At 44.2% G+C, this 15,985-nt stretch overlaps 1 protein-coding gene across 6 annotated transcripts in view; it reads left to right on the plus strand.

Moving 5' to 3' along the window:
* The window catches only part of LOC135366363 (uncharacterized), a 192,759-nt gene that overhangs the window by 132,564 nt on the left and 44,210 nt on the right, over nt 1-15,985 (plus strand). For 4 of the 6 annotated variants that reach the window (XM_064599033.1, XM_064599038.1, XM_064599041.1 and 1 more), the window contains one exon: nt 10,386-10,544. The exons of the other annotated variants lie outside the window; for them this stretch is intronic. In XM_064599033.1, coding sequence (XP_064455103.1) covers nt 10,386-10,544 — 159 coding nt within the window. The remainder of the gene's footprint in view (nt 1-10,385; nt 10,545-15,985) is intronic. 6 annotated transcript variants of the gene reach the window in all.

Raw genomic sequence — 15,985 nt, forward strand, 5'->3', positions numbered from 1 at the left:
CGCCGATGCTGACACGTTCTACGACTTTCCTTTCTCAGAGAGAGAAGGCTCGTCGCTCTCAACGCCGGCGTGCCAGCCGAAACTGCAAGTGCTTAAGTATTTTGACGACAGGAGAGTGAACCTTTCGATGCTAAATGACTATCCCGGTGTGAAGTCTGTGTTCCTGAAGTACAACACCAACCTCTGCTACTCAGCCCCAGTTGAAAGACTGTTTTCCTTCGCAAGCCTTCTTCTGCGACCGAACAGACGAAGACTCGAGGACCGTCTGTTTGAACAGATGCTATTGCTAAAATGCAACAATCTAAAATAAAATGATGTTGGAAGAGATTACTGTCTCCCGCTGTTGTGTGACTCCCAACAGGTGGCCTGTTATAGCGAGCTACAAAGTATTACTTGTATTACTCAAGTAATACAAGCAAGTATTACTATTATGTATTATAATACTTGAAAAATGAAAGTATTATGTATTAGTATTATAATACCGATATTTCGCAAGTAATATGTATTTGTATTATAATACCAATTTTGAGTATTACTGCCCATCCCTGCAATGCACGGACACACGGCACCATGCACGGCACGGACACAGAGATGCACGGATAAACACCGTAAACACCCACTGTGACACATGCGCAAAGGGAACAGGACACGGAAATGTACTCGGGTGGTAGATGATTTTGTATATGTGCACGAGCGGAGCAACAGAAAGTTTTTTCTACATTGAAATTATGAATAACCTATTAGTACACACACAAGCCACGCCCATGTTGTGAAGTTTTTCTGTTTACTACCGTACCTCTATACTGCCAACACCCAGGATCGCTCGCGCCTCTTGCTGGTGGCCTTGTCGATGGGTCGGATTTGGTATTTTCGCTTGTTTTCGCTACCAGTTTAGATGTACTTTGCTAGCAGCGTCGCCTGATGAGCAATAATAATTTCGAATATTACGTCGTCAGAAAAAGATAACGCTTTGGACGCTTTCCAGAGGTGTATAATGCCTCAAGAATGGTGTTACTGTGTATTGGAAGGATTTCGTACGCCACTCGACATTTTTACTACTGTTTCGCATTTCCAAACTTACATTTCAGCCGAATCGCGAAATATGTTGACAACACTAATTCGCACGAACGCTTCTGCTGTACTTCTGCTCTTTCGTGCGTCGCCGTGCATTTTTCTTATCCGCGTTATTTAGTCTTTTATTTTGTTGTACATGTCATTCTCCTCGTTGAGTTCTACATGTTTCGTGTAAATATTTCTTGTGCTGCCGTGTCTGTACTGTGCGTGTAGGTTCTGTTGGACAAGCGATGTGTTTGAGCAAACTGAAGAGCGATGTGGTGCGAGAGAGGGTCAGGAATGTTTTGCTGTACCTCCCCTAGTTCCAGTCTCGACTGAGGAAAATACAGTGTGAGCTGGATGCTGTGCGCGCGCGATAGATGAGCGACGAAAGCGGAAACCAGCACGGCAACAGGTGAAAATTCTGACAGCAACAGCCCTGCGATTGTGCAACAAGGGAGAAGCAACTGCGCAGCTACCGACGGCCAGCGTCTTGGTCGGAAACCACACTGCCCAACCTCGCTGGCGAGTTCTTTAAACCGAAACGGCACTATCGCGTCACCTGTGCAACGTTCAGCTACATGGTGGACGTTTGCCAAAGCATAGCTAGGAGAGACACGGACATGAGGCAGGCTGTGCCTTTGCAAAAGAGTGGCAGGTGCCCTTTATCGCCTATTAGCATCCGCAGGAGAGCCTTTTTGATGTCAGCAGGCATTTTGTGAATTATGTGTACTGGGAGTTTTACTTATTGGACAAACTACAATCCCAGTTTGTGAAGCTCACAACACAAGCAGAGCCACCTACGTCAGTTTGACGGAGTAACAGGACTCTCTGGACGGATGCCACATTGAGATGTGCCCTCAAAGGCCCCTCAAAGGCCAAGGCTCAGACTATTACAACTACAAGGGCTGGTACATAGAGACAATGCAAGGGCTCATCGTGGGTCTAGTCATCCTATGTGACCAAGCGTTTCCTTTGCAGCCGTATATGACGAAGCAATACTCTGACAGCAGCTCAATGCTTGACTGTCAGATGCAAGACACGCGCTTGATTTGGGAGAGTGAAAGCACAGCTCTGCATCCTTCTAAAGGGGATTGAATGCGACATCAATAACTGTGACATGATAATCATGATAATTAGAGGTTGCAACATTCTACATACCGCAATTAATTGCGGTTGTAGCATCCATGTGCAAAGGCATGAATGACAGTGCGTAGGTAACTGAATGCAGGACTACCGCCATCATGTCAGGGAAATGCCACAACATTCGACGCCACTTTCCACTGAAGGTGCGGCATGTGTGCAGGATGCCATCGCATTGCACATTTACGAAGCAACGCCTTCATGAAGTCGACATCTAATGCGTCACCCCCACACCAAAAAGGGCCTCAAAAAGGCCAACAGAATTGTCTCCACCAAAGGACATGTCAGCATTAAACAAACCCTGCTTCAACGCTAAGCATTTGCTTGTGAAGTAAATTATTAACATGGCCATAAACCAATGAGATTGATTAGCATAGAAAAACGGTGCAGTCCTATTGAAAATTTTTGCCGTAGCAAATAATAATGATTTTAAATGAGAGGTGCTGAAAGCGCCCACCATGCTTCAATAACATGGACGATTCCCCTCCCTCGTCAGGAAAAGCCACCCTAGCTCTACGAGTTGGGAGATTTTGTACGTGTACTGGTTAAAGTTGCAGCCAAGGGCAACTGTGTGCCCTGCTGTATGGTGTTCGGTCATGTCCGTTGCACTTAGCTGCAACTTTAGCAAGCAAAAACTGTCCATCATAAGAAAAAAATATCCACATTATCAAATCCAAAGAAATGAAGAAAGCAAAACCAATGACATTTTACAGTCTATGTTCATTTGAACTCTTATTTCATTTACTGGACACATCCATCAGGTGGGCCCTGTTTGTTTTTTGTTTGTTTGTTTTGCATGATTTTTCTTCTTTGCCTCTTCGTCATCTTGAGGTTGGTTTTTCTACTGTTTTTTATTCACGAGTTCTGCAGTACCTGACCCGAACACCTCCATATTTTTTAAAATCTCAATCAATCAAACAACGTTTTACAGCACTATGACAGCATATTTATTGCGGGCAAGTACATTCCTCTAAAGTGGTAAATTTTACTGTCATGTTTCCTTATATGTAGATTTTATAACTACGGTAATATGCCTATGTTTTCTTTTTTTTTTCACGCAATGATCCTTTTTCAGCTTAAGTAACAAAAGCCGAGAATCACTGACAATACACTATACACATATACATTTAATGAGGCTTTGCAAGGACAATGCACTGTTATAAAGCTAAAAAACAAACTATGCAATATTTCTCTGTTATGGAAAAAAGAAAATTATTGTGGTGGCGATGATTGAAAATAAGTCTGCATCGAGTGAAACATTTCTTTGAAGGAGGGAACATTTCCTTGAGTTTGAGGAAGACACAATATGAACTGTGTGTTCCTCAAACTGAAGGAAATGTCAGCTCTTTCCACAGTACACCATCTCGCTTGCACCATTTTAGTTTGCTTATCGAAGCATTTCTTGTTGCATTCTGTTAACTCCTTCCTGCAGCCTCAGTATTTTTCTTTGAAACCTTCGTTCCTTTCATCAGCTTTTATCAGAGCTCTAGGACCTGCATCATCACAGTCTAGTTTTGGGCTACTTTCTCTGTGAGGTCTGCGCAGGTTCCAAACTTGTCTCTTGTTGCTCAGTTGTTTGTTCTTCAGGCTGGGATGCTGCAGCAATGGTTTCCATCTGGCTGTTCGTGTACCATTGGAACCTTGAAGATACACAAGAACGTGTGAAGCATGCAGCGAGACGACACATTACTGAGGAAGATGCCTCGATGTTTCCTCTGCAGTTGCTTGCAACTTTTTTATTTGTTTTGTCCCTCCTTCGAAGTTTATCGGGACTACTTCCAACATAGCATGCTTATATATGCTTATAGTGCATCACATGCACATACACAGGGGATAAACAGCATGCATAACAAATGACATACAATATGCACAAGCTACTGTTATTGTTTTTTTCTTGTTTTGCATGAATCTCCCGACTATGGATCCCCACCCACTAGTTGCCTTGCTATGCTTAGTAGTAATATGCATATGATTCCATGCAGCATTACCAGCACTGGCACTCATTTTCAGCTTGGTAAATGGTCATCCATATTTATCATGTTAGTGACTTCAGAATTGTTGCTTTTTTATTTTTTACCGCTTAATAATACCTTTACAAACCATTACATGTTTTAAGCACATGCTTGGTTCACATGAGTTCGGAACAAGCAGTGATATACTAGCTGCAACACATATTCCAGCGAACAAGACGTACAACACCCCATTTCTATATCCCCTCATCATGCTGAACCAGATCAGTCACATGCAGAGTTCCACACATCATATCAGCACACATATTCAGATTGCAGCTGTCGTTATGCTCACCAATCATGACTTCACTGTTTCTGAAGTAGTCGTTTTGTAGCAGTGCGAAACCGTGCAGTGTGGCTGTAGTTTTCATAGGTGAAGCTGGAAATTCAAGTATGACATGTCATCAGTTGTACCAAATAGTATGAAACATCGAAGATGACACTAAACAGCATGTACGTCATACGCGCTCGCAGGAATGCGACGAAAACGCCACTGATCGCACGGAATCATCTACCAGTGTGTTCTGGTAGCTGGGTAAAATAGGCGTAAGTAGCTATGACATACACAACAAGCAAGCAGAAACAAGAAATAAACTACTACAAACTGCGTTTCCTACCTGTATTCCGGCGTCAGGTTTTCTATCTTAACCCGCACTAGCTTCCCGACGAAAACAGCAGTAATTGTCTCGACGCGGTCGTAATCGGCGGCGTTTCTTTTCTGGCCTCTTTGGTCCCCGGTACGGCTACACTGTCTTCCCAGGGGTTTATCAAGTGCATCGTCATAGCATCTGACGAAACGAAGTGTTTTTTACTGCACGTCAGCTCACTTATTGCTTCCGACGACACTGCAATGGCTGAAGTGGAGTCCACCATCTTGCTTTTCAGTTGACCCGACCGTGGTTGAGGAGCTCAGTCGAAACTCAAACGTGGTTGTGCAGTCAACCACGCTTGGCGCTGCAGTGTAACACTCTCAACCACGGTTGAGTTCAACCGTGGTCGACTGAACCGTGGTTGAGAGCACTAGTGTAACTAGGGTAATAGTCGGCTAAGTTTGTACAGAGGTAATATTTTTTATTGAACACGTATAGAAAGTCCAAATTATTAAATGATAGCAACAATACTCAATCAAAAACGAGGAACAAATTTCATTACATCAATTTTTGTAATATCTTGCAACAGAAAGTTCTATATAGATGAACCACACAGAAAAATCAAATGTGAAACACAACTCAGAGATATGAAGCATTTCCAACTCAGAGATTATTTTTACTGATGTCAATCGAGTGATCATTTGAAACAAATACAAGACAATAATTATTTCAGGCAGTAACTTTCTAAGCAAGCGAGGAATATTTAAAAGTTTTCCTATGGAGGAAATCGACAGAAACAATTAATACATCATGCATACATAATGCCCAACTCATAGAATATCAATCGAGTGAACACCTGGAAAAAAGTCAAAGCAATAATTAATACACCACAGAATCAGTACAGAAACTTGTCATTTCAATGAATAAACAAGATGAACTAGTGGGTTCAAGCGATAAAGTGACTGATGGATCAAAGCCGACAACCCAACCACCAACATCAAGTTATGGAAGGAAGGGAGGGTTCTAGCATGGTCTTGTACATAGAATCATTGAAAGCACACATTTTTTCTTACTCACCACATCTTTTTGTAAATCAATTTCCATAATTCTCACGGCAGGTGGATATTAATAACATTCTAAACAAAACAATAAAATAACAGATTTTTTACTCTCTACCATAAGTCATGGGAAAACTGCTTCGAAAAAAGACCGCGAAACGATTCCATTATCGCTGCATTTCAATACGTCCTAGACATGGTCGTATTCGGAGATATGGTGCATACTACAGAATTGAAGGTGCAAGAATTTGTATGCCGAATCTACAATACTTATAAAAATATGTGCACATCAACGTCGGAAGGGCCACTGGGATTGATGGCGGAGTTTTTGAGGTTTGCTAATGAAGAATTGAAATACACTAGAGCAGATGTAATTGTAATCATTGCAATGGGCATTGCATTCATCAAGAAAGCAGTGAGATCAAATTATCATATACAAGCGATATATATCGCACGATTCATTACGGATGTTGAAATTACATTTAACTTTTGAAATGCATGATATGTTCCACTACCACGGTAACACAACTATTTCCTTCTACCAGTTCTTGCAACGATTTCGAATGAGCAGAAATTCAATATTATCGTGCAAGGTCTGATGTATCATCACTTATTGAAACTCAACGAACATATCAACTGCGGTGGACCACCGGACGATTTTCATCTAATACTGTCTTGTAAGCCATTCAAGAATCTTCATACAAAGAAAGGAAACGTCAAAAAGAGATTGTGCAAGTTCGTCGCAACAAAGTGCAAGTTGCTGAAGCTATACAAATGCGGCGACAACGTATCGATTGCATTAATCAACGCAGGATTCAATTGACCGATAATAAGACATCGTTATGTAATACATTCCGAATTCATCAATCAAGACAACAAACGAAAACTTCAGAGTTTCGAATAGGACAATTGTAATTTATCGGAATAAACAAGCATATTACTGAAATAATAAATGTAATATTTGTCATCATTATAATGAATTCTACGCATCACAATGAAAAACACTTTGCATTTAGCATGGCTAGATTGAGAACAATGATCGCTAAGGAAACGAATATTCCACACCTTGTGTAAGAATTCTCATATGGAATCAGAGCAGTCCATCAAGTACGTTTTACCCGACTACACTCTGTACAAGTTCAACACCCGAAGGATAGAATTGCCGGAGAAGGATCGGTCATTGAAATTTAGAGGCATGATACATCAGTCTATGATTACAAAAAAGGATCACTAATCTTTTGTGAAAACTTATCATATTTCGTGAATAAAATTCCACACTGCATGTATATTTGTCAAACAGTTGGACTAGCCCTCCTATGCATTAGCAAACGAGAAATGTATAAATCAACTTATCATATTGCATGAATTAAATTCCACAGTGCATGTATATTTCTCAAACAGTTGGACTAGCCCTCTTATGCATGGCGCAAACGACAAATCTATAATTCAAAGTATGTTTATAACATCTTTTGACAATATATGTTGAAAGGAATCTATTATCAAATGCCGCGGTGCAAATGGAGGATTTTACAACCACGATGTGCAGGCGAAGTCTACATTTCTAATCACGTGATCTTCGTAACACACCACACAAACGTATATGAAATAAATTCTAAGGGGCAATCAGATTTTGGGAGAAGCGGATCACGCAACCGTGGTACAATGAAGATGAGCATTATACAAGAGATAAACTGATGTTCTGAGGCCTGGACCGGCAATCCAGAAGATGTGGGTTCGATCCCTACAGCTGGCTAACCTTTTCAGTGACTTTCATCTTTCATCTTTCATAAGCATTATGCCTAAACGCAATGGAAGATATGTTATCTTAATTATAATAAGCAGATCAGCACAGGTCACACATAAACGTAGATCCATTTCACAAAATATATTCGAGGATTCCCGTAGCCATACTGAAATACTATCACCTTATTTTAGTGTCATAGCATCCGGGCACTACAAATGGAAAGGCCATACTTTAATTTTATAAGTTTAATTTTATAAGTGTATATAAAATATGTATATTCTTTACATGCATTGTCTTGCGTTTTGTTTCTTCCGTTTCAGACCGTGAAGGTTTTTCGGCTGTGTTTTTCTCATTCACCTGATTTGCATCGCGATTGGCAGCACTACTGGCATTACAATTTGCACAATTCCCAGCAAGTTGTACTTTTTGTGTCTGACTCCTCTTTGCATGTATATGCATGTTATAACCGCGCGGACAACCCTCCGCACACGCGCCGCCCGCCGATAAGCGTGAAAAAATACGCGAAGGCCCAGGGGTCAACGGCACAGGGTCCAGGGTCCATGGAACGGACCAGACGCGCCTGGCCGTTGCGAGGGGACTGGGGGGCCGTTGCTAGAAAGGTACTCGCCCCCGGTCTCTCTCGGCCAGCCCCTGCTCTTACTACAGTCGTGAAATATCCTTAGACCTTGTAAAAAATTCGCGTCCCGGCGATGTGGGTATGTGTTTTATCTACTCGTCGCAGTGAAGTCGATGTTCCCCTCGGACGACGTTTTCTTGTCTGGGCAAAGGGATCTGGGGAGGAGGAGGGGGAGGAGTGTCGTTGGGAGGAACCCGAGAGGTCTGCCTGCCTGATTAGGCGGCATGTTTCTCGGGAAGGGAAAGGTGGTGGAGAGGAGGAGAGGAAAGGGTAAAGTGGAAGACCGAGCGGAATCCGCTCGGGGGGAGGATAGCTGCGTCCATGGGCCGACTTCAGGGGAACTGTGCCGGCATACGCCTATTACACATCTGAGGGAAACCCAGGAAAAACCCCAGACGGCACAGCCGGCCCGCGGATTCGAACCGCGGACCTCCCAGTCTCCAAGCGCACGCGTTACCGCTGCGTTACCGCTGCGCCACCGGAGCTGGTGGGATCTGGGAAGTGGACATTCCCGCGTATTTCCTTCGACAGTTGGGTGCGCTACACGTGACACACCCGTGAATGGATTTCGCTGCTTCGGAGGAAGGTAGTCACAAACGGTTGCACGGTTGCTTTACTGTTAGGGCGACGGAGAGAAATTAGCGTCTCTTCAGCATGGTTTGTTTTCGCTCATGACTGCATTAATTTAATTGACGTAATCCTGTACCAAACCACGACAAAGACGGGCTACACGAAATGTCATCAACATACGCGATCGGAAAAGCGCTTAAATGTTGCAGAAAAAAAAACAAGAAAGAGAGCAAGAATGGAAGAAAATTCAAGGTATATTTAGCCAGGTAGCGAAGGCGGGGAAGAAAACAAAATCTGACCCGGCAACACTGTCATCTTCGTGACTCGAGCGATCCTGGGTGTTGGTGGCACAGGTACGGCTGTAAACAAAATATATTTACGGCGCACGCATGGGTCTTGTATATACTAATAATTAATTGGTAATTAAAGTATAGGAAAAGCAATTTGTTGCCTCACTAGTACACATATACGAAATCATCTACCACCTGAGCACGTTTCCGTATCCTGCTCCACAGCGCGCGTGTAGCAGTAGGCTCGTTTGTCCGTGCATTGTAATGCGTAGTTCGGATATTTTTTTGATTAAGCAGGAAGCGACATTCATATCTCGGAATTCTAGACCCAGATTAACACGTGTGAACAGATGAGTGCTATGCATCCTGTGTTGTTGACCCCGAAAAAAAAAAAAAGGTTTCGTCATGGCAAGACCGGCCATGATAGCGTGAGTGTTAGCGAACCAGCTGTATATACTTTTGCGAACCAGCGAACCAGCAGTGCACCAACGATGCCATGTTTTTTTACAACGGACTCATTATGACCACTCATTGAATATAAACGGCTAATCACTACGTGTACGTTTAGGTCTAGGTGAGGAATCGACATTAAGTGAAACTTCCTGTTTATTTGTGGTTATCACGTACCCTTCGTCAAAACCTGTGATAACTCTGTGTATTTCGAACTGATATGTGTCATTAAACCTGGTATGATTTACTTTTCTCTGTTCTGGTCTGGTATTGCTTCCCTGGGTGATTAGTATGGGAACGCAAACGACGTACGCGAATACAAACGCGCCATGGCTAATTATGCACTGCTTATTATTCATGCTGTTGACGTCATATCTGACGTCATTTATTTACAAAAGTAGTAGTCAGTGCAGCGGATGAATGGCGCTGACAGTCTCCATGGCGTCACCTAAGGCGCAGGGCCCTATGGGAGTTTCGCTACCTGTCTACGTATACCTTGGGAAAATCCGCGTAAAGCTTTCCTTGTTAGAAACAATACTCGAGGCAATCTACTGACGTACAACTGACACAGCGGAAACTAAACCGGCATATTTTTTAAGGTTAGTTCTTTAATGTTATCCAACTAATTAAGCATAACGAAAAAAAAAAAAAAACTGGGTACCTAGGATACACGACTGCTAATAGTATCTTGTTTCATTTGCGTAAGAGCGCTTCACCTTTTGAGTCCTGGTGCATTTTAGCCGAGATCCTGGTAATGGTACATATTAGCAGTTGTGCACTGAGTGAGTCAGTATAGGTGTTATCGAAACGGATAATTTCGTAGTAATGCATCATGTTTCAGAATCCCCCCAAGTATTACGAGAGGCTCAGAAATGGAACAGCCTTCAAGGCAACGGCCCTCAACACAGATTTTCCGAAACGCACTTCATTCGGTGCGACGGGACGCATGTCGCTGATCGATCTCTCAGAAAAGATCACCGGACTCGACCCTGCTGGTCTGGTGAGAAACCCTTCATGCGCGTTGCACTGTCGAGCGGAATGTTCCTTGGAATAGGGGAACGCTATCAGTGTGCAGCTTAAGGGCGCGTTATTCAATGCGTGAAACCGCGCAGAATTCTGCACTGAAAAGTGCTTTGTGCTGCAGGCGTGAAACCAAGCTAGATAGATCACGCAGCACAGGGAGGCACGGGAGGCACAACCTACAGGGCGGCATCTGCCTAAAGTAGCACAGAAGTGATTTTTAACACACTGTTTTCTTCCTATAAAACTGTCAAGCAGGTAAGTAAGAGGCACCATGAGAAGTAATTCACACCACAGGCTCATAATTATCACAGAAATTGAATTTAAAGTACGCCGCAAAAAGCGACCGTGCGCAACGGCGGTCTTTGAACAGTACCAGCTTGATGTGCCTGCGACCTCGCGCTGACGCTACAGGGTCCAGGCTCGCCGATTGGTTCAGAGGAATGTTGTCTGCTACTCGGCTCTTTGGGATTCCGAAAAAGCCTTGCTCCTGGCTCGGTCATTATTCGGCCGCCCCTTCTATCCCCATTCCTCCAGGATTACTGGCAAAACAGCGGCAAAGGGACAGGGCGCTGACCTCCACTGACCAGCGAACAAGAGCGAGTTGCTCCTGTAACGTCTTTGGTGACGTGGCATCATACGTTATCTTCTTCGTTATACCCGGAGTGGCGAGTTAAGGGTGAACGCGCGCAGCCATGTTTATGAAGTTTTTTTTTTCTGGGAAATAAATTTTACGCATGAAAACCTTTCGCGCTATTCGATAAAATGACACACACACTTTCATTAGACGTCTTAATCTGAATTTTTTTCGATGGCCCTCTGTACTCCTTTAAGAGCACTCCCTGTACATGATACCCTGAAACCATGTAAAGAGTACGTCACTTTCACGTAGAACACCGTTACGCACAGTTTCAGGTACATTTACCGGCCTCGGTGGCTCAATCGGTAGCGTGTTCGCCTTCTGATCCCGAAATCGCGGATTCGAACCCGTCCGAGGACGCCAGCAACTTGTGGCAGGGTACCAGTTGCTTAGACATGCCGTCTTCCGCAAGGGACATTAAATACGGGGTGCCGTGTGGTGAGCTTTCATTGTACGTTAAAGAACCCCCAGGTGGGCAAACGCAATCCACAGACCGACCGCTGTGGCGTCGCTTATGATCTCAGTTGTCTCGTGACGTAAAACACCCGATTATTATTATTTGTTTCAGGTATTGAAAAAATGCACCACGCTGTACCATCCTGAGCGTACGTCACTGTGATTTACTGCTCGTAAAATGTGTCAATAACCACAGTTATACTAGAAGATAGATGCGTATTTACAGTTGGTGTTCTATAGAGGGAACCGTACAGTTGACCGTCTCAGACCGGATATACGAGGGGTGTTCAAGTCAAACCAGGACTTTTCATTTTTCGCAAAAGTAAAATGAACTTACACACGAGAAATTAGTTTTATTTTTCAACGTGATCTCCAGCTGCACTAATGCAGTTGTCACAGCGTTTCACGAGGGCTTGGATGCCAGTAGCGTAGAAATCCTGCGGCGCCGGCGCGTAGCAGCCATAATCGGAGTGCATTCTTGACCTCGTCGTCGCAGCTGAAGTGGCGGTCCCCGAGGAACGCCTTCAGTGGCGCGAAGAGATGGAAATCGCTGGGGGCTAGGACTGGACTGTAAGGGGGCTCTGGCAGCAACCCCCAGCCAAGTTCCTGTAAGGTGCGTGTCGTGAGCTGCGCGTTATGCGGGCGTGCATTGTCCTGTAGGAGGAGGACTCCTTTGGTGATGAGGCCCGGCCGCTTTTGCTTCAGCGCCTTATGCACATCCCTGAGAACCTGGCAGTAATACGCACTATTGATGGTGGTACCACTGGGCAGAGAATAACATGAACAACGCAGCCTTGTCCCACAAAACCGTGGCCAAGACCTTACCCGCAGACGGGGTGCTTCGGAACTTCTTGGGAGCTGGCGAGCCCGGATGCTTCCACTGTTTTGATGCGCGTTTACACTCAGGAGTGAAATGGCGCACCTACGTTTCATCGCACGTGATGATCCGATCAAGGAACGGCTGTCCTTCAGTGTCGAAACGGTACCTTAGCTCTTGGGAGATTTCCAGTCTTCTCTGAGGGTCAAACACGGAGAGCGGCCTCGAGACCCAACGGGCACTAACTTTCCCTAGAGGTGTTCATGAATGATAGTGTTCAACGTTCCCACAGAAAGGTCCGTCTTTCGAGCCAGTTCGAGACATGTTATCCGTCGGTCCTTGAGGATCAGACGCTCCACAAGTTGGATGTTCTCAGGAACTCTGACAGTGGGCTCTGAGCCGCCCCGGCCGGGATCGTCCTGCACTGATGTACGGCCGTCCCTGAACCGTTTGCACCACTCAAACGCTTTGCTGCGGCTAAGTGTATCGTGACCATACTGAGCCTGAAGTCTTCTGTGAATTTCAGATGACTTTACGCCTTCATTCACGAGAAACTTCATTACAATTCGCTGTTCCATGTGCGCACTCACCTCGTTGTTTGCCATCTCGTCCAGCACGTGTCTTCTGTTTTGCACAAACTTTGGACCACCACGTGGTGAACGCGGAGGCCTGTCGCGTGTGAAAATGACGAAAAATAGTAACGCGAGCCATTTGTACACTCAGGAGAGAGAATGTCCCGGTTTGACTTGAACACCCCTCGTACATAATTCTACTCTCTACCTCCTCTGGTTCCCTCTCCCGCAATTCATTGTCGAAAACACAGTCATTTTTCGTGTGTTGCTCTGTGTGGCCGTTTACTGTAACGTGCTATGGTTCGCCATCAACGGCAAACGTTAATGGAATCGCGGGTACTTTTTTTTCTTCTCTCTTTGGTAAAGCGATCGCCGATAGACGCTGGTGCTATGTCTATAAGGAGAGTGCTTAGAAGAAAACCTGGGAGAAAGTCATGGCGGAATGGGCAAACAGCGTCCCCTGGTTGCTGGTCGCCAAAGTCGTGCTGATGAATGGGAGGTACTAAAGTAAAAAAAAATGGTATCACATAGCTAGTGAAAGTCGCCAAGGGGTAAATGGGAGGTGGTGGTTTCGAATCCTGCCGCCCGCTGCGCTGTCTGAGGGTTTACCTGGGTTTTCCAGCAGCCTTCCCAGAGGACTGTCTTGTCTTGCCCGTTGAAGTCTGCCCAGGACGTATACTAACTCCCCTCTGCCCTGTCATCATCTGTTTCTTCGTCTGTACGTCACTCATAGCCACAGTTGCTTCGCGGCGAAAACACGGAATAATAAAAATTATGGCTCCGCCAATGGCACGTCGGCTGGTGCAGAGACTAATTATTTTATAATCAGGTTGATTGTGCTAATCAATCGGCACATTCTGAAATATCGTGTCCCCTGTATGAGCATTATAACGTCACGTATTACCGTGAGTGCACACGTTTTCAACATCGCAGCGCCCAGCCACCCTAGCAATACGGCGTTGTTGTGTCCCTTACCGAAACAGAGTACCGAAGTACTGCCTTCCGCTGCTTCACCAAAAAATCAAAAGTAGCGCAATACTATAGCGCAATAATATATATTTGAAAATGTGACGCGGTAACGCCACCGCAACCAAATGAAACTAGAACCATCACCTATGTTCTCGATAGTTTCCCGCCACTAACGTTCCGGCATATCATTCCGAAATGTCTCTAGCGATGTACATAGTAGCCGACGTGTAGTATAAACTACATGGCAAGTTACAGCCAAGATAAAATATGCTATTTCCGACGGTAGAATGGGGTACTCGTTGAGGCCCCAGCAGATGCCCAGAATCCTGGTAGTACCAACTCCTTGTACCAACTCATGCGCATTTACGTCATCTTCGGCAACGCAATACTTTTTTCTGCGAAAACAGTTCCGTGTTCGAAATATCCACAATTTTCAAATTCAAGCTCATCACTCTTACTTTCTCTCACCGGGTTCATTTACATGACCAGAATTCAGGTACACGTCCTCCGATGCAGGTTTTGTCTGATAGGAGAAAAATATGTAACAAAGTCAATTTGAAAGAAAAGCACGAGGTGAGGAGGAACGAAGATGGAAAGAGGCATGGACAGACGAGGAAGGGAATTTGTACATCAGCTCTGATAACTTTTACCAAGCTTTTCTTTGCTGTACTGCTGCTCAGGGTTCTGAGCTCCTAATCGTAGCGTGTGGAACGAGGTGATTGGCACGTGTAAAGCTGGCCCTGATTCATCAAAATACAATACTGTAGACAAGGTCATTTTAAAATCCATTTTAAACGTATATAACTTTTATCTACTATGAAGCCTTTACCCCCTTATAGAGCGCGTCAGAAAAAGCCGGTTTTCACATTTTTCTTTTCAAACGTTGTAGCGTTAGAGATTTCGGCTTCCGGTGTATTCGACAAAGTTCGCCACGGGCTTCTGATTCCGTAAAAGATGTTACGTTGACTAGGCAAATTTCAGAGTTCAATTCAGGAATTTCAATTTATTACAATTGAAGTTCGCCAAAAGTATTTTTGAAGATGGCAAACGCAATTGCCGCACGGGAGCCGTTGACCGCATATTTTTCCCTTCTATCGTTTTCTCCAAATGAGATGGTTCGTGAATCACCCTGTATATATATACAGGGTGTTTCGAAAAACGTCATTCGGACGACGGGCAACGGAAAAATATGCGGTCAACGGTATCTGTGTGGCAACTAAATTTGCCACCTCGCAACAGTATTTTCATTTCATTTTAATTCAAAGAAATTGAATTTCATTAATTGAACTCCAAAATTTCCCAGGTCAACCTAACGTGTTTTTTTTACAGAATTAGAGAGCCCGTTGCGAACTTAGTCAGATCCACCAAGAAATCCGCTCGATATTGCAAATGGACCTGCCCCAAAAAAGTTCCGAAATTGAGGCTTCAAAGTTTCGGGTATTCAACGGCGGAGCAAATAAGTCGCAAAGATGCGCGGGGAGGAGGACATGCTCCTGTCCCCATGAAGCTAGACAATTTATCGCCGGACCGGCGTGCAGCACAAGACGCGCCTATAACAAGGCGGGTGACATTCCACCGTACGTTCAAGTGGCAAACAAAAATGATGCGGCCTCTTTTTCCCCCTCTTTTTTTCGACCTTCTATCTTTCATAGGGGCAGGTACATGTCCTCCTCTCCGCGCATTTTTGCAACTGACTGTAAAAAAAGAAACAAAGAAAAGGAAAAAAAACACACACGTTAGGTTGACTTCGGAAATTTGCGAGTTCAATTAATGAAATTCAATTTCTCTTAATTAGAATGAAATATTTTTGCAAGGTGGCAAATTTAGTTGCCACACAAATGCCTTTGACCGCATATTTTTCCGTCTTCCCGTTTTTCTATAAAGTCCGAATGACACGTTTTTTGAAACACCCTGTATACAGGGTGCCCCAGTAAACGTGTCATTGAATTATAATAAAAAACTATGAC

This window comes from Ornithodoros turicata, chromosome 1 (assembly GCF_037126465.1).
Source record: "Ornithodoros turicata isolate Travis chromosome 1, ASM3712646v1, whole genome shotgun sequence".
Lineage (NCBI taxonomy): Eukaryota > Metazoa > Arthropoda > Arachnida > Ixodida > Argasidae > Ornithodoros > Ornithodoros turicata.